The sequence below is a fragment of the Physeter macrocephalus genome, chromosome 20 (genome assembly GCF_002837175.3).
Source record: "Physeter macrocephalus isolate SW-GA chromosome 20, ASM283717v5, whole genome shotgun sequence".
Classification (NCBI taxonomy): Eukaryota; Metazoa; Chordata; class Mammalia; order Artiodactyla; family Physeteridae; genus Physeter; species Physeter macrocephalus.
In genome coordinates this window covers 59,611,260-59,630,662 of record NC_041233.1, presented here as the reverse complement: position 1 = coordinate 59,630,662, position 19,403 = coordinate 59,611,260, and the positions used below count along the sequence as shown (strand labels likewise).

General features: G+C 38.5%; 1 protein-coding gene across 2 annotated transcripts in view; it reads left to right on the top strand.

The window, feature by feature from the left end:
- Positions 1 to 19,403, top strand: part of CFAP43 (cilia and flagella associated protein 43) — a 104,467-nt gene that overhangs the window by 34,179 nt on the left and 50,885 nt on the right. For both annotated transcript variants that reach the window (XM_055081317.1, XM_028481924.1), the window contains exons 10-16: positions 4,324 to 4,404; positions 8,740 to 8,888; positions 10,710 to 10,813; positions 14,204 to 14,344; positions 15,166 to 15,338; positions 16,471 to 16,620; positions 18,671 to 18,801. In XM_055081317.1, coding sequence (XP_054937292.1) covers positions 4,324 to 4,404; positions 8,740 to 8,888; positions 10,710 to 10,813; positions 14,204 to 14,344; positions 15,166 to 15,338; positions 16,471 to 16,620; positions 18,671 to 18,801 — 929 coding nt within the window. The remainder of the gene's footprint in view (positions 1 to 4,323; positions 4,405 to 8,739; positions 8,889 to 10,709; positions 10,814 to 14,203; positions 14,345 to 15,165; positions 15,339 to 16,470; positions 16,621 to 18,670; positions 18,802 to 19,403) is intronic.

Sequence of the window (19,403 nt, the reverse complement as noted above, 5' to 3'; positions counted from 1 at the left end):
TTGGTGGGCTCATCAATAGATTGAATATGCAAAGGAAAGAATCAGTAAGCTTAAAGAAATGTCAGTAGAACCTTCAACACTGAAATGCAAAGAGAAAAAAAGAATGAAAAAGAAAGAACAGAATATCCAAGAACATGGGACAATTATAAATGGTATAACGTACACATAATAGGAATACCAGAAGGAGAAGAAAGGAAGGAAGGAACAGAGGAAATGTTTCACGTAATAATAGCTGAGAATTTTTCTAAATTAATGACAGATCCTGGAAGCTCAGAGAACACTAGCAGGATAAATACCAAAAAATCTACACCAAAGCTTGTTATATTCAAATGATAGAAAATCAAAAACAAAAATTTTGAAAAAAATCCAAAGGGAAAAAAAACCTTACCCTTGAAGAAACAAAGATAAGAACCACAGTGGTCTGCTCTTCAGAAATCATGCAAGCAAAAGTAGAGTGACTATCTAAAGTGTTGAAAGAAAAAAAAAACAAACCCAGGATTCTATATCCAGCAAAACTATCTTCAAAAGTGAAGGAAAAAATATTTCTCAGACAAATAAAAATTGAGGGAATTTATCACTAGCAGAACTGCCTTGCAAGGAATGTTAAAAGAAATTTTTCAGAGAGACAGACCAGCAGGCAGAAGATCAAAATCATAGGTGAATTGAACAATACCATCAATCAACTGGATCTAATTGACATCTATAGACTACCTCATCAAATGATAGCATAATATACATTCTTCTCAAGCTCACATGAATTATCCACCAAAATAGATCACATTCTTGGTCATAAAACATACCTTAACCATTTAAAAGAAATACGTTCTCAGGCTACATGGAATTAAATTAGAAGTAAATAACAGAAAGGTAACTGAAAACTCCCCCCACCCCAAAATAATTGGAGAGTAAACAACACACTTCTAATAACACATGGCTCAAAGAAGTCTTAAGGGTAATTAAAAATTTGAACTAAATGAAAATGAATATACTACATATCAAGATTTATGGGATTTTGCAGTGAATACAGGGCTTAGAGGGAAATTTATAGCATTCAGTGCATATATTAGAAAAGAAGAATGTTTAAGATCAATAATCTAAGCCCCCACTTTAGGAAACAGAAAAAAAAAGTTACATCCAAAGTAAGCAGAAGAAAAGAAATAATAAAAATGTGAGCAGAATGCAATGAAACTAAGAGTACGAAATCAGTAGAGAAAATCTAAGAAACCGAAAGCTGGTTCTTTAAAAAGATCAGTAAAATTGATAAACTTCTAGCCAAGTTAATGAGGCAGTGGGGGGAGGAGGGAGAGAGAGAGAGAGGAGATACAAATTACTAACATCAGAAATGAAATTTAAAGAGGGGTCATTACTACTGACCCCAGGGACATTAAGAGGATAATAAAAGAGTACAGTCATCCTTCAGTATCCATGGGGGATTGGTTACAGGACTCCCTGTGGATACCAAAATCCACGAATGGTCAAGTCCTTTATATAAAATGGCATAGTATAGTCAGCTCTCTGTATCTGCAGATGCAGAACCCACAGATACAGAGGGCCAACCATATTATGAACAACTCTATGCCTACAAATTTGATAATTTAGATGAAATGGACCAATTCTTTGAAAGATACAATCTACCAAGACTCATACAAGAGGAAATAAATAATCTGAGCCTATATCTATGAAATAAATTGAATAAATAATTAATAATAACATTACAAAACAAAACCTCTCTGCAAACAACAAATAGTGGGTAACTTCTTCAATCTGATAAAGGACATCTTTAAAAAAGAAAACCTTAATGAAATCAACTGGAAGTCCTAGCTAATGCAATAAGACAAAAAAAGGGGGTGGGGTGGGGAATAAAAGGTATTAAGATTGCAAGGGAAGAAATAAAACTTTGTTCTTAGATGACCTGATTGTCTATGTAGAAGATCCCAGAGAATCAATAAAAAATCCTTCTGGAGCTAAGTGATTATAACAAGGTTGCAGGGTACAAGTTTAATATACAAAGGTCAATTGCTTTCTTATACAAGCAGTGAAGAATTGGAATTTGAAATTTAAAACACAATACCATTTACGTTAGCACTGAAAAAGTAAAATAGGAATAAATCTAACAAAATATGTACAAGATATATATGAGAAAAACTATAAAACTGATGAAAGAAATCAAACAAGATCTAAATAAATGCATAAATATTTCATGTACATGGGTAAGAAGACTCAGTATTATTAAGATGTCGATTCTTTCTAACTTGGCTTATAGATTCAGTGCAATTCCGATCAACATCCCAGTAAATTATTTTGTGGATATCAATAAACTGATTCTAGAACTTACTGATTCTAGAATTTACTGATTCTAGAACTGATTCTAGAATTGGGTAGGACTAACACTACCCAATTTCAATATTTACTGTAAAGCTACAGTAATCAAGACAGTATGGTATTCGTAAGAGAATAGACAAACAGATCAATGGAACAGTGTCTAGAAATATAGTCAACTGACCTTTCACAAATATGCAAAATCAATTTAATTGAGAAAGCATAGTTTTTTTCAACAAATGATGCAGGAGGAAATGGACATTCACATGCCAAAAAAAAAAAAAATCTAGTCACAGATCTTACACCCTTCACAAAAAATTAACTCAAAATGGATTGTAGACCTAAATGTAAATGTAAATGTAAAATACGAAACTCCTAGGAGATAACAAAGGAGAAAAATCTAAGTGACCTTGGGTTTGGTAATGACTTTCTAGACGCAACACCAAAAATGCAATCCATGAAACAAAAAATTGATAAGCTGGACTTCATCAAAATTAAAGACTTCTGCTCTGCAAAAGACACTGTTAAGAGAAAGAAAAGACAAAGCACAGGCTGGAAGAAAAATCTTTGCAAAACATATATCTGATAAAATACTGGTATCCAAAATATACAAAGAACTATTAAAACTCAACAATAAGAAAATAAACAACCCCATTGAAAAATGGGGAAAAAAATCTGAATAAACACCTTAACACAGAAGGTATACAGGTGGCAAATAAGAATGATGAAAAGATGTTCAACATTTTTCGTCATTAGAGAATTGCAAATTAAAGCAATGCTACACACCTATTAGAATGTCTAAAATCTGAAACACTGACAATACAAAGTGCTAGTGAGGATATGGAGCAACAGAAACCCTCATTCACTACTGAGGCAGAATGGTACAGCCACTTTGGAAGATAGTTGGTAGTTTCTACAAAATTAAACATACTCTTACCATATGATTCAGCAATTGGGCTTCTTAGTGTTTACCCACATTAGTTGAAATCTTATGCCCACACTAAAATCTGCATGTGAATGCTTATAGCATCTTTATTTATAATTGCCAAAACTTGGAAGCAATCAAGATGTCCTTCAATAAGAGAATGAATAAACAAACTGTGGTACATCCATACAATGGAATATTATTCAGTACCAAAAAGAAATGAGCTATAAAGCCATGAAAAGACATAGAGAAACCTTAAATGCATATTGCTATGTGAAAGAAGGCAATCTGAGAAAGTTGTATGGTTCCCTCTGTAAGACATTCTGGACAAGGCACAATTGTGGAGACACTAAAAACAATCAGTGGTTGCCAGAGGTTCAGTGGGGAGGGAGGGAGGGATGAAGAGGTGAAGCATAGAGGATTTTTAGGGCAGTGAAACTATTCTGTATGATACTGTGATGGTGGTTACACGTCATCGTACATTTGTCAAAACCCATAGAATGTATAACACAAAGAGTAAACCCTAATGTAAACTAAGGTTTTAGTCCATAACACTGTATCAATATTGGCTCATCAATTCTAACAAATATACCACAATAGAGCAAGATGTTAGTAACAGGGAAAATTGTATGGATATTGGGAAGGGCAGGGAGGGAAGTGCAACTCTCTACTTTCTGCTCAAATTTTCTGTAATCCTAAAACTGCTCTTAAAAGCAAAGTCTATTAACTTTTTAAAATACCAATTGTGATTTTCTATTTCTAGGCTTGTTCACTAGGAAATTCATTGAATTTCCAAGTAACTTAGTTCAATTATGTTACACAGAAAAAAAAAAACTTTATTTCACTTTTCTAATCCTAATTAGTTATTATGTGTTACTTAAATTGCATTAAAGGTAATAGTTAATATTTGTTCAAATCAGAAGTATTGATGTTGAAATTGTAAAGTAATTTTAATCCACATTAATAAAATGAAATTTTATACTAAATCATCAGATTGACATACTAGAAAGGAATTGAGAACATACTCCCATAGCAAAGTCTTGTTTTCCATTTGAGTTTTCTTTTTCTTTCTTTTACAGACTCTCACACAGTCAGGAGAAGTTTGTGTTTGGGGTATAGAGGATGGTGCTTGTGTCAGCAGGATTTATCTGAATATCCCAGTAAGTGTGCCTTATAAATGAATTTTAAAATATATATATTGAATTCTACTCCAACCTACTTTTTCATATTCACATGTCAATAGTCTGTGGAAATACTAATTACAGAGGCCTTATTGCATTTTTACCTTATATAGTAGAGTAATTCTTGTGTATAAAGTATATTCCACAGCCCAGAGGGTGGAACATAAGGTACTCTATTGGTGTATGGGAAAGAACAAGATTTTCTGTGGTGGCAGTTATTCCTGAAACCCTAATGGTTTATATCTCACTCAGGCTGTAAGTTCATTGTGGATTGACAGGTTCTCTGCTCTACACGGCCTTTCAGGGAACAAAGTCGACAGAGGCTCCACCAGCTAATAGCTCCTCAGTGCCATGGTATGGGAAGAGTGCTGGAAGGTCTTGAATTAGCAATTAAGTGCTTTTACTAAAAAATGAAACATCTTCTTGGCCATAACTAGATAAATGGCCCCATCTAACCTCAAGAGGATCGGTTAGAAATGAAAGAAAGGGACTTCCCTGGTGGCGCAGTGGATAAGAATCCGCCTGCCAATGCAGGGGGACATGGGTTCAAACCCTAGTCTGGGAAGATCCCACATGCCGCGGAGCAACTAAGCCGTGTGCCACAGCTGCTGAGCCAGCACTCTAGAGCCCATGAGCCACAACTACTGAGCCCGCATGCCACAACTACTGGAGCCCGCGTGCCACAACTACTGAAGCCCGCGTGCCTAGAGCCCATGCTCCACAACAAGAGAAGCCACCACAATGAGAAGCTCGCGCACCGCAATGAACAGTAGCCCCACTCACCGAAACTAGAGAAAGCCCGCGTGCAGCAGCAAAGACCCAGTGCAGCCAAAAATAAAATAAAATAAATTATTTAAATAAATTAAAACAAACAAACAAATGAAAGAAAAGTACCACTCTAACCAGCTTGAGCCAAAAATTAAAAAGTGGGGGTTATTGACTCAATTAACTATAAAGTACAGAGTATGTCTGGGCTCAGCTGTGGCTTGATCTAGCAACTCAAATGATATTATCAAGGATCTTGTCTTCCTCTCTGTATACTATGTCTTTAGTTTCATCTTAGGCTTCATTTAGTGGTACCCAAATGCCACAGGTACCAACGTCACATCAGATCATCAGGGAAGAAAGCCTCCTACAGTGGGAGGAGGAAGAGAAAAGAAGTTTCTCCTTTTCGGAAGGCTTAGTAAATACCTCCTAATGTCTTAATAATAACCCTGAACTAATCACTGTAGACAGAGGGATGAGAAATGCTAACTGGCTTAAAATCAACCATGGAAATGGGAGTCAGATCTGTTCCACTCAACCCTGAAAATAGGGGAGAGATGGTTTCTCAATGGATATTCAAGAAATTTTCCAGAAGGAAGGTGTATTGATGCTGGGTGGAAAACCACAATTCCTTACCTAAACCTAACCCTAACCTACCATAGGTGATACCATTCTTTCCACCATGTTCATGGTGCATTTTACATAAAATAATATTTTTAAAAATATAAAAAGACCAAGAAACAGTGGTAATGCTATTTTTTCTTAAATTATCATTTTCTGTATTACACAGTTCTAGATGAGATATGGATCTTGGTAGTAGGAAGAGAAGTTACAATCCTTCTCTGTTATAAATTAAAATCTCAGTTATAATACAAGATGAAACGTCATACCTCATATACGAGGATTGCAAAATGCAAAAGGATGCGAGAGTATTACAAGATGCATAAAATTCAGTGAGATAAAAAACTCATCCTAAAAAGTAAAGATAAAAATTCTTACCTGAAAGAATATGTGTAGACTCCATAATCTATGTGACAAGGTTTATATGTATTCATTTCTGTTAGAATTACTAGAACTAGGAAAATCTTAAAGCTCATCTGATCACACCTTTTATAGATGAGAGACATACAGATGTTTAACAACCCACCCAAGGGTCTGTATAATCAGGACTTACCTTGCACTTCCAGGCTAAGGAGGGATATAGGTACCACCGAAAGGCCCTCTTTCTGCTTCAGATATCTTCCCTTCCTCTGATCAGAGGGGAGAGATTCGGACGACTGTCACAGTTAATTAGACAACCCTTCATTGAGCTCCAAACCAGGCATTGTACACTCATGTAGTTCAGCTCTTATTGGGGAGAGTCAGTGGCTTCTCCTTACTGGAGGATACTGCTGCCCCAAGGGGAAATGTTAAGTGGATTGACCCAGCAGTGCTGAGGCCAGATCTCCCTGCCTGTGCCGGGGACTGTGTTCCCCATGAACATTTTAGGCAGTGGTCCTTAGAGAACCCTGCTCAGCATCATGATGGCAGGATGCCTGAACACTACTAGCTTCCCCTGATGGTGCCTGCTAGGGTAACTAAGACCCCTCCAAATATTGCTGTACATATTTAGCCTAGTCCACAATAGCCCTGGAATGGAGGGTAATTTCAACTGATTATTTTGAGGAAACACAGACACACAGACACATGTACACATACACACTGAGATCTCCCATAAAGGCTTTTAGCTAAAAAAACAAACCCTCACCACTTCGTTTCCAGTTTCATACTGAGATACCACTAAAGACTCAAACTGGTTAAGGCTTGGAAAATTCACTTTAAAAAATAAAATGAAAACCTGGTCAATGGGGAAACTGTGCGTTCTAATGGGGCAGGACACCTGAGTTTTCCTCTGAGCTTTGTCACAAGCCATGGGATCCTGGGGCAAATTGCTACATTTTTCTTTGCCTCCGTTTTCTAGTCTGCAAAACAATGATCTCTTTAAGATCTTTTCTATTTCTAACATTCCATTATTTTATTCAAAACAAACTACAAAATGTAATTATGTTACCAACCCTTTCGAGTTGGGCCCCAGCAGGGGTCCTCTTCTCTGGTGTTGCCCGTGCCAGTCGATTGAAACTGAGTTTGGTTCAGAGACAAAGGAAAGTTTTATTCTTTGATCAGAGAACGGAGAGGTGGGAGCTCTCACTCTAGAGCACAGGTTTTGGGGACAGGGGATGGGTGGGGATGCCCTATATGGTTCTCCTCATTGCGGGGAAGGGGTTGCGGGGGTTGGAGCTCTCGCGGGGCTAGTGCAGCTGTGCTGCTCTGGCTTCACATCCAAGTTCTGGGTGCGGTGTCTCTGCGCACTGCCTGCCACTGCCGCCATCTTGAATTGAGGTGTCATTGGCAGCACTTCTCCACACGGCCTCGGAGTCGAGGTGTCACTTTCCTGGTCTGAAGTGCTGGGTGCAAGACTGCTGCACACAGCACCCTATGAGCAAGTGAAACTAGACGAAGCACAAAAGAAGAGGTTAGACCTTATCACCTAGGTTCCATCTTATTTTTCCCAGGAAACCCAGTGGGCTTTGTCAGTGACAACTATAGAGGAATGAATTTGATTCCTTAAGTATCATGACAAAAAATTTATTCTCTTAGACATCATCTTCTGTAAATGATTGCAACATAAGCAGGAATCTGTGATGCATTTCTTTGGTGACAGGCCACATGGTCCAGTGATATATTTGGGTTGGCCAAAAAAGTTCTGTAACATCTTATGGAAAAACCCAAACAAACTTTTTGGCCAACTCAATAGTTATTTTCTTAAGTCTTCCTCAGTTATGCCAGCATCTCAGGATCTACCATTATCCAGCAGTTGAATGCTGATTTTTTAAAATCGCTAACATTCTATAAAGATGTCCAAAAGATGCTAGGAATATATTTAAAATTTATTATTTTATTTTTCATTATTATCAGGTATAATCATTTTGCAATCATTTAAGGATAAAAATGAAGCCATGGTTTAAAGTTCAAGCAGTTTCCTTATATTTTTATCATTCTAATTTTAGGATAAAAGAGTATGATGTACAGATTGCTGTGACTTCTTATGCTGTCGATTAGCTGAAGAATGTTGAGTGTATAATTTGTAATACCACACAACACTTGCCACTCTTCTTGTTCTGCAGGCTTTTCAAATAAACTGTAGAATTCTTATGTGAGGGAGAGCAGGTTTCATTTTCTGGCACACTGAAGTTGAGCACCTGGGGTGTTATTTTATTTTATATTGAAGTGTAATTGATTTACAATACTGTGTTATTTTCAGGTGTACAGCATAGTGATTCAGTATTTTTGCAGGTTATACTCCATTATAGGTTATTACAAGATAGCAGGTATGATTCCCTGTGCTCTACAGTATACCCTCGTTGCTTATCTGTTTTATGTATAGTAGTTTGTGTCTGTTAATCCCATACCCCTAATTTGTCCCTCCCTCCTTGTCTCTTCCCTTTGGTAACCACAAGTTTGTTTTCCATATCTGTGAGTCTGTTTCTGTATGGCATTTATTTTAAACAGGCAACAGTTCTGGCTTGCTCTCCCTCCTCCCTCTCTGCAGCAGTGGGGACCAAGGGTGGCTTTGTCCACTTCCTTGACATCCAGGACGTTGAATCCCCTCACTCAGTTCATAAGGCCTATCTCTCTGAATCACCCGTGCAGCACCTCCTGTAAGTAATGCCTGCTTCTGGCAGCAACTTTGTCAGGCCTGTCTGTTGAGAATTCCAGTGAAGCCCTAATTTCTTTTAATTTTAAGTTTTACATGTGTTGTTTTGAAAATTAATATATTGACTCGGTTCTACCTTCAAGAAGTACAGAGCAGTGTATGGTACAGTTTCCCATGCTTGTCCCTGAATACCCAGTTCTCCTCGCTGGAGGCAGCCTGTTACCAATTTCTCATGTCTTTTTTCTGGATATATTTTATTCACAAACAAGCAAAAAAGGTAAGTACTTCCTTTTAATTATATGAATACATATCAAGCACTTAGAGTGTGCCAAGCACTTCTGTTGTATTAACTTCATGAGATAGATATTCTTATTGTGTCCATTTTAGAGATAAGGAAGATGATGCACAAAGAATTTAAATAATAATTAATATTACACGCATAGTAAATGGCAAGTTTTAGGATTTGAACCGAGGCAATTGGGCTCCAGAGTCATTGCCTTGGCTCTTACTGGGCAGCAATCCATATACAATGTTCTGCACCTCAATTTTTTTTTTCACTTAAGGATATGTCTTAGAGAAAGTCTTCTATCCACACATGAAGACCTTCCTCATTCTTTTTTACAGCTACATAGTATTCCATTATATGGGTATACCATAATTTTTTAAAGATAGTATACTGATGGACATTTAGTTGATTTCAAATTTTTTGAAGCAATACTTTTAAGGAGACAGCATAGAGCATTGGATTTAGATTCATATTATTATTCTTTCTTTTGTTATATCATAATAGTAAGTATTAATAAGAAATGACATTTATGCCCTGCTTTACAGCTTGCGGTGCTGTCACACATTGTAGCTTATTGCGTGTGATATTTGCCACACATTCAGAAAAGTATTATGCTTGTTCCTATTTCACCAGTGAGATAATTTAGGTTCAGAGAGGTTAAGGGAAGCATTTGCCCAAGATTACTCAACTAGTGCCGGGAGGAGCTGGGTTTCCACCATCTGTGTTGTTCCTACAAGCTCTGCTGCCTCTGGCTCAGTGGGGAAGGATCTGTAGTCTCCCTCCATTTACATTCTGCTCCTCTGTACTGTATTTTTTGGTGCTCCTTTTTCAGATCTTTCTCTCTTACCCTAATTTGCATTTCCCACTTGTTCCAATTTGATGAAAGGATAGAAACATTTCACTACATTCTTCCTCTTTCTGCCAGGATGGGTACTGAGAGGCATTGGAATGTTCCACTCATCACTAATTTGACGATTGCTTATGTCCACTTGAAATATTAAGAAAGCTTTACTGTCATATTTCATTTACTTATGATGAAATAGTTACCCATTTTTAGTGAATCTTCTTTTTTTTTTTTTTTTTTTTTTTTTTTTTTTTTTTGCGGTACGCGGGCCTCTCACCGCTGTGGCCTCCTCTCCCGTTGCGGAGCACAGGCTCTGGAAGCGCAGGCTCAGTGGCCGTAGCTCACGGGCCTAGCCACTCGGCGGCAGGTGGGATCTTCCCGGACCGGGGCACAAACCCGCGTCCCCTGCATCGGGGCAGGCGGATTCTCAACCACTGCGCCACCAGGGAAGCCCTTAGTGAATCTTCTTGACCATGTACTTATAAGTTGCAATTGGGAAACAGTATTAGCCTAGAATGTAATGATTACATTTATATATAATCACTTGCCTTTTATAAGGTCTGATAATATTAAAAATCACAAACCATAAGAATAACTGGTTTTGGATGTATCTCCATGCTGTCATTCAATAAATTTGTTTACCATCTTATTAGTGAAACAAGTAGAATCTGATAATCAGATTTCTTCTTTTCTAGGTATGACCAGAGAGGAATGTATCTATTAGTTGGAACATCAGAAGGACACGTCTTTGTTATCAATGCCAAACCCTCAAGCTTATTTCAGATTCTTGGATTCATAGGTATTTACGTAGAATACTTATTAACTTAAAATATTGGTCACTTTATTCCAAAGAATTTAAAGTTGTGAAAATGGGGCTATGGTGAAACAATTACTTGTAGCATGTTTTCTAAAACAGAGACATTTAAATAACTGTTCAAAGTTACTTAAGAGAATTCCCACATCATATTTAGAGGTTTCGGTACATGTACTCGGTACATAGTTGATGGTAAATAAATCTTCTTGAATCAATTAATGAATTAATGAAATGGCTAAATGTTTCGAATGTTACTACAAAGGAACGTTGGGTTGGTTTATCCCTGAAATACTTTTTAAATAACATTTGATCTCTATTTAATTAAGATATCTAAAGAAAGTTTTGTTCCATGCATCTTTAGAGTTTCCTCTTTAAACAAAATGACATCCAGCTTTTGCAGTAATGTGCATCCAAATGCCCAGGTAAACCACAGATTTGGTAGGTGAGGTAGCACTTAGGTGATAAATAATAAGAACTAATACTTTTATTTCTGGCTTTACATACCAAATATGTATGTATATTTTCAAATCTATGTATTGATTTTTAAAAATTGAGTGCCTGCTAGGTGTAAGATCCTGAACCTAGGCTCTGTGGGAGCATGGAAAGGTCAAGGAGACAATTTAGTGGAAGAGGAATAGCAGAGATCTGGGTAGGCTCAGGGGAAGAAGCAATTAATTCTGCCATGTGTGAAGAAAGGAGTGGAAGTGATGGGGTGGCACAGAGGACTGGGGGAGAGTTTTCCAAAGACTTAAAGTATTGGAGGATGGGGCTTGTTGGTATTCTAGCTTGGGACAAAAGTGAGCAAAGGCACTTGGAACGGTAAGAAGTCTGGTGTAACAGGTAAGTAAGAGTTTACTAGATGATGATCATGGTGACAAAGTCTGAAAGAAAGTGGAGCATGCTGAACATCATTCCAAGGAGTCTGGACTTTGTTCTGTAGTTAATGACACATCATCAGATGTTTTCAAGATGGGACTGGTGTGATTTGACTTGGTTTTTAGAGGACGACTCTGACATCACTGTGGAGGCTGGAGCAGAAAGACAAGAGAATGGAATAAAAAAGACGAGTTAGGAAACTATAATATTATAGTAACTCAGGCAAGAAATGATATTAATCATAACAATAGCCAACATTTATTGAGGGATTCCTTACCATGTGATAGCCAGTATTCTAAGTACTTGGCACGTGTTAATTCATTTAATTCTTACAGATAACTTTTATGAGGTAGAGACTACTGTTATGCCCAATTTAAACATAAGACAATTGAGGTACAGTGAGGTTAAGTATTTGTTCAAAGCCATGAAGGTAGGCGGTGGTGGAGCCAGGACTCAGACTCAGGAAGACCGGCTTCAGGCTTGTGCTCTTATCCACAATGTTCGAGCCCATGCAGCAGTCATGGGAAGAGAAAGGATGGGACAGCTCTGATTGATGGAATTGGTAGGACTTGGTAATTGATTATATGTGAAAGGGAGTGATCAGCAATGACTCCAAAGTTTCTAACCTGGACGGTGGAAGTTTGTGCTGTCATCAATTGAAGTAAAAACTCAGGGAAAAAGAAAGTTATGGAGGTAGAGAGATAGGGTGAGCTGACAAGCTCTGTAGAGTTGAAGCCAATAAACTCTTCATTTGGGAATCTTTATCATAAATTTGGAAATGAACATTTGTAGTTCAAAGTTTAATGATAGAATTCTGATCTTGAAATCCTGGAAGCTGATGAGATGGTTTAAGACAGAGTTGAGGGCTTCCCTGGTGGCGCAGTGGTTGAGAGTCCGCCTGCCGATGCAGGGGACATGGGTTCGTGCCCCGGTCCGGGAGGATCCCACATGCCGCGCAGCGGCTGGGCCCGTGAGCCATGGCCGCTGAGCCTGCACGTCCGGAGCCTGTGCTCCGCGACGGGAGAGGCCACAACAGTGAGAGGCCGCAAAAAAAAAAAAAAAAAAAAAAAAAAAAAGAGTTGAAGCAAATCCAGTTGTTTAATGAGGTCAAACAGGTAACCTAAATATGTAAATTAGATGATATGGAGTGTGGTAGGACCTATGGCTGACCTCAGAATGGGTACCAGTCCTGCCTAAATGTTACATTTTTCAACATATCTGGTCAGTCAGAGTGTGGGATGGGAAAAGCTACCTACTCTGAAGTTGTGGGCAGAAGAAGACAAGGCAGTGGAAAAAACTAAGGATGGGCCAGAGTAAAGAGAGAACTGGGAGTCACCCACTCCAGGAAGAGCTTGAAGAAGGAAGGCTACGTGAAGGGGTGGATTGTGGCAGAAGTGTGAGTGGGGTGAGGGCTAGGATGAGGCAGTCAGTGTGTGAGCCCAGGGACAGCTACTCCTCTGGAACAGAGAGACAGAGAGGTTCAGGAGGGAGTGGAGGTCAGAAAAGGAAGTCAGTAAGTAGAAACTTCTGTTCTTAGAAGTTTGCAGTGGAGAAAAGAGAATTAGTAACTTCTAAAAGAGAATTAGAATTAGCAGGGTTGATGGAAGGTCCTAATTTGAAGATAGGGGAGTCTTGAGGACTGAATAGGGGAAGCCATACAAGACACAAGAAAATTAAAAGAGGTCATTGATAGCACATGGTGTAACAGGATATTAGCGGTATGGGCTCAAAATTACAGATGGAAAGGGTTACATTTTGTTCCCACAAAAATGTCAAGAAATGAAGCAGGAAGATGGGAACAAACAGAGAGAAAATGTGAGATTCAAGATAAGAAAGTTGAGGTCAAGGTTGTGTCAGATGTTTTCTGTCTTCCTTCTTAAGTAAGAGGAAAGGTCATCCAGTGAACACCTGAGGGGAGGAGGGGCTGAGATGGGGCCTGAGAAAGTGGACACATGCTGAACAGTCCCTGGGGAGAGTGGCAGTAGTGAATCTGGAGAGAATCCAAGGTGGGCCCCAAGCACCTTGCAGAGGTCAGATTACCTGGGTTTCTGGAGGACAAACTCACAAAGGCATGTGTAATCCCACCACACCCGCAAAACCTTGACTACAAATGCAAAGAACACTGATGCCTGAGTTTATTCAGTATCAGGAATGGGCAGATGGCTGGAGTGGACATTCAAGAGGCCAGAGCGTGCAGGTGCTGCTGAGTGGGGTGGACATGGCAGACTCTGGAGGCGTCTCTGGCTGGAAAGAAGCTGAGTCCAACCGAGCTGGATTGAATCTGCCAACCCAGACATCTAATGTAGAGAAGCCCCCATCTGTTCATCAGAAATGTTTCCATCACTTATGTTTAAAGGTCACTTAAATATCCAGTAAATAAATTTGGATCTAAAGATTTAGTGAAGGCAGTTCTATAACGTGATATCTTACCTGGGAGTATAAAAGATTCTATAAACTTATCAACGATGACTTGTGGTGTTGATTTCCATTTGCTTTCAGAGGTGGGCAAAGGCATTTTACAAATATCCACAGTGTCTCCTTTGGAAACAGATGTAGTAGAAGTGATGGTGCTTTCCCCACTTCCAGAAACAGGAGGAAGCAGGCTGGAAATATTTACTCTGCCTAAAATACTACCACAAGGTAAGGAAAAAAATGAGCAACAAATTCTGTCCTGGGCATCCAGTTGAATAGCTGCTATAGCTTTCCTTTTTTTTTTTTTTTTTTTTCCCTGGTGATAGCGTTTTTTTTCCTTTTAACATGTGAAGAGGTTAAAATGGCCACCACCTTTTCTGTGTCTTACAAAATGAAATTGATGTGGCTGCTAAATAACGTGAAATGTGGACTTTCCTCTAGGTCCTGTCATTCATATGAATCTGTCTTATTATCAGAGAAAAAGCAGGATCAACTGTCACTTTTGTCAAACTGATTTGTCATTTTGTGATGTCTCTTTTTTGTAGCCTTAAATATACATAGTCAAATTCAGATAGGTTACTCTATAGTTACTTTCACTGATAAAATTATAAAGAAAGCTTACGGGATAAAAAGGTCTGATAAAATAGACACTTTCTTTGTTTTATCAATAGATAACAAATATATCTGGGTAGCTATTTTGCAAATATATAATTATAGAGTATAAGAGAGTCAAAAACCTCAGAGTACTTTTGTGTCTTAATTAAGACTCTCTAGACCATCATGAGTTTGTTTTAATGCTGTGTCTCTACTTAACTGATAAAATTAACCAAGGCTTTATAAAAGATATTTTACTCACTATTAGTCATTTAATACTCAAGTATTTCTAACGGAGCCAAGTTGCTTTCCAATAATTTTTTATCTCCTAATAGTTTCTGCATTAATTGAGCCTTTAACTTTTTTATTTTGCTTTTCATAGTTTTCATAACAATTAAAAAAAACAAAATCAATATATGGTGCAAGTGATTTCTCTTCTTCCCCAAATTTTATAGTTTCTGCAAGCTTTGCTGATGAACGAGGGAGGCTGAGAGATGCATTCATTCATAAGTTCGTGTATGAGATAGAGCACACTCTGTCCTCAGCTGTCTTGAACTTTCAAAGTAACCGAATATATGGCTTCTGTAACCAAGTGCCATACATCTGCAGCTATCTTCTTCCTGAAAAAGTATGCCAAAACTTAAGCGTGCTATCATTTTTCTTAGCCGTCAAGATTGACACATCGTATCAATTAGACGTGATCCATGCTTTAACACTCTAGTCCAGTTAACAAATGTCTTTATTATAGTAACATAATTTCTTTGAATTAGATATATGTTAGCATGATTTGTTAATTCATCATAAAATACATTTGAGCAACCTCACACAACATCATACTTGTCAGATAAAAGTGCAGATGACACGATATTAGTTTAGTGCCTTTCAAAACTATTTTTTAACTATCTATCATTAGAAAATCTATTCCACAGGTGTCAGGAGCTACAGGATTGATGATTTTTTGTGGAACTTTGTACCTGAGTCCTAAAGAAAATTGCACAAAATACCTAAACTATGTTTCTGGCATCCTTTCATCATACTCTCTTCAAACTTCTCCCATACTGTGTCATTTCCTGCTACGTATACTGACCCAGATTATCTATCACCCTTGCTTTTCTAAATCCTTCAGTCAAAGGGCTTCTCTCCCAGAGTAGACAATGTCAGTAAGGTCTGAGACAAAGACATTCAGAGACGGAAGAAATGGTTTATCGTAAGGAGGATTCAAGAAAAGCTTCCTGGTGGAAGTAATATTTGCACTGGACTTTGAAGAATAGGTCAGATTTAGACATGAGAAATATTGCGTGCAATCTTGGCAGGGAGGTGGGGTTCCTGATGTAGGGAGGGGGACCAAATTGGTGGGGATGGGATGGGGAAGGGCATTCCAGACAAAAGTCACAACACATGCAGAGGTCTGAAGGTGGGCATACATGAGAAACATGGGGGGAAATTGACTCATTTATTTTGACTTGAGCACAGAGGTATATGAAATGGATTAGTGAGAAATAAAGATTATCAGTTGTAGGCTGGGATTTTTAATGGTAGCTAACATACAAAGAAGACTTTTCTTAGTTGGCCAAAACAAACTTTTACTTGCAATCAGAGATGGGAAATGTGGTGCAAATACAGGTGCCCACTTTATCATGTATCAGTTTATTTCCAATGACAGTGTTTTTGGATTTGAATCTGACTATATATGCTCAAATGCAAACCCCGAGGTACCACTCCCCTGATCTTTTCTATAATGTGGTCATTTTCTTTGGCAGGAACATAGTGGTATTTGCATTCTTAAGTCATACCAAAAAGTACAAAGCAAACAATATGGACCTGGAATGCTCTCTCTGTCTCCACATGGATTGTGGCTCATAACAATAGCTAAATGTGGAATTCTGTGTATCCGAGATATTCATACTTTGGTAAACTCCTTTGTTTTTTCCAGTTATGGGATGTGTGTCTTGATCTCATATAAGGAACAAAAGCTCTTACAATAGGAATTGGAACTCTTAAGTAAATTGACTCACAACTTATTTAGACCTAATGGTGTTATTGATTCCAACACTGGGTGTATTTATGTGCTAAGGTTTGAGTCTCTAAGGGAGGAAATGCCAACAAATAGACTGAGATCTTGCAAAGAAGGAACATGGGGCTGGGATACAGTAGGTGAGCTCCAGCCCAGCTCCATCACCACTTACTGTGTGTCTTGGAAACTCACTGAGCTTCAGCTGCTTCTCTGAAATTTTAGGGAAGCCTTGCTTGCTCTCACCCTGTAGGATTCTGGTGAGAGCTGGTGAGAGGGTACATGCAAAACTTCTTTGGAAATAGTGAATTGCTGTGCAAACCTAGGGTTGATTACGGCTAGCTCCCTGGCCTGGAGGGCCTCTAGGCTGGTTGCTGCCACCCCCGCACCTGACTCTTCATGTGATGCTAGAAGAGCATAAGGGAGAAGGGTGTGGCCCTTACTGAGTCCGCCCCTATCACTTGCAGACCTCGACGTCACCAGTACCACTACCATTTCTGATTTCCATTTTTCTCAGATCTCTGAAAAAATGAAAATAGTTTCTCCTCCCAAAAAAGTAAAAGATCCTTTTCTAGGTTTTGAGACCAAGTAGTACTGGTTATCAATATAATTTAATTCGGTCAGTTATTTTTACCCAGGGATCTACCCCACACACCCAAAGCATCACAATCACCCCGCATGACACTCTCCCATGGGGCCACAGGTAAACTGGGCCCTGGCTGTGCATATCCAGCTCTCCTTGCTCACTTGTGCAAGAAAGCATATTTGGAATATAGTTGGGCAAAAGTGATATTATTATTATATAGGAAAAATCTTAAATCCCTTAGAAATTATTTTTAGGTGAACAATGTGCAAACTCTTCTACACTGTCTCTTATTCAAATGATTTGTAAATGTATGCTACAAGTGATAGTGGCAAGACGTCAGAGTTTTTCTGGGTGAGTCTATGCAAAATACCTCATATAGGAGGTTATTCATGGCAGCACTGTTTGTAAAAGCAACTTAATGTCCATCATCAGAGAACTGGATAAATAAATAATGGTACATAAACAGTATATAAATAAAGTATGGAATATTATGCTGTAATACAGAATGAGGAAATCTTTATGAAACGGTATGGAAAGAATCCCAAGATATATTGTTAAGGAGGAAAGGCAAGGTGTGTAATATATGTATTATGTTACAATTTATGTTAAAAATTGTTTGTATAAAAATTTGTTTATGTACATTAAAAAAACCCTGAAAGGATATTGAAGGTGCTAATAATATTGATTGCCTTTGGGAGGTGTTGGGGAATGGGGGCAGGAAGGAGATTTCACTGCATACTCTTTTATAGTTTTTTAATTTTGAAACATTTGAATGTATTGCCTATTCAAAAAATTAAAAATTTTTTAAAGGCATCATGGTTGATAACTAGTGTGACAAAGAAATCTCAGTTTTTACTCAAAGAGTTTAAACCATTGCACTGTGTACCAATTAGTGATTTGTTCAGGTTCTAATTAAACTGGTTTAATTGGCATCCTCTGTCATTCTTCACAGAGCCCATCACCTTCTCTCCGCACACTCAGCCTCTCTGCACATAAAGGGAACTTGCCTAATCCTTGAAGGCATCTGAATTTGCCCTCACTGCTTGCTCAAGGCCCCTTCTCGTAGTCTTCAGCAAGTCCATTCACCTCTCTGTGTCTGATTTTCCTATTATAAATTGATGCTAATAATCCCTCTTCTTCCATATTACACAGAAGGGAGAACAAACCAGTACTGGTGAATGTATTTTGTACTAGGAATTTTCAGTGCTATGTATTAGTAAGAGGCTACTCCATACCAACTAAAATGCTGTTAACAAATAGAAAAAGGTTTATCCACAAGCAAAAGTGCACATAACCCCCTTAGAAAAACCATGTGGTAGAATCGCATTTGTAATTTCTGCACTTTGTTCCTAAAACTATTAAGGAAACATTTGTTCAGTGTCGGAGTCATTCTCACCAGGGGCATGGAATTCAATCGGTGAGAATTTCAATGGATGGACAAAGCATTCTGGTGAATGGGAAGGATGACAGCACCCTTGTTAACCTGAGATGGAGGTAAGTACAGTATACAATAAACAACCTCACATGACACTGTGTTTTAAAATAAAGATGTTGTTGTTATTTAGGTACTAGCAAGGCCAACAAGACAGGAGACAACTGCCATTGAAAAGATTGTTATACTAATGATCCCAAGAGGAGGGATATGCCATGCTATGGGGGGGGGGGGGCCACATGGGGAAGCACCAGGGAGGGTAAAGAGGTAGAGGGAGCAGGGAAATGTGGGCAAGTGTCTTCATTATGGGTTCTATGGGAGGAGCAGGCAGGTTTAGGATTGACTAGTTTGGATAATTTCAGTGGGTTCTGGGCCCTGGGCCATAGGTGCTGCTGCTAGTTTTCTGGTACTTGACCCAGGGATGACTAGGATAGAAATAGTGGCCCCAAGTGTGAAAGCGCAATAGAGCATTTGGTTGGGGATGTGGGCTCTGAGTTGGTGGGTTTGCATTTGAAAGGTGAGCTCCAGATGAGTTGTTTACCATCTCTATGAATTGCTGGTCCTGGGAGGGGCATTTCCTCCAAGGTTATTAGCAAGACCCCAGATGTCAAAGCATCAAAATACAAAAAATAAAAAGACCCAGTTAAGACCTATGAAGTGACCA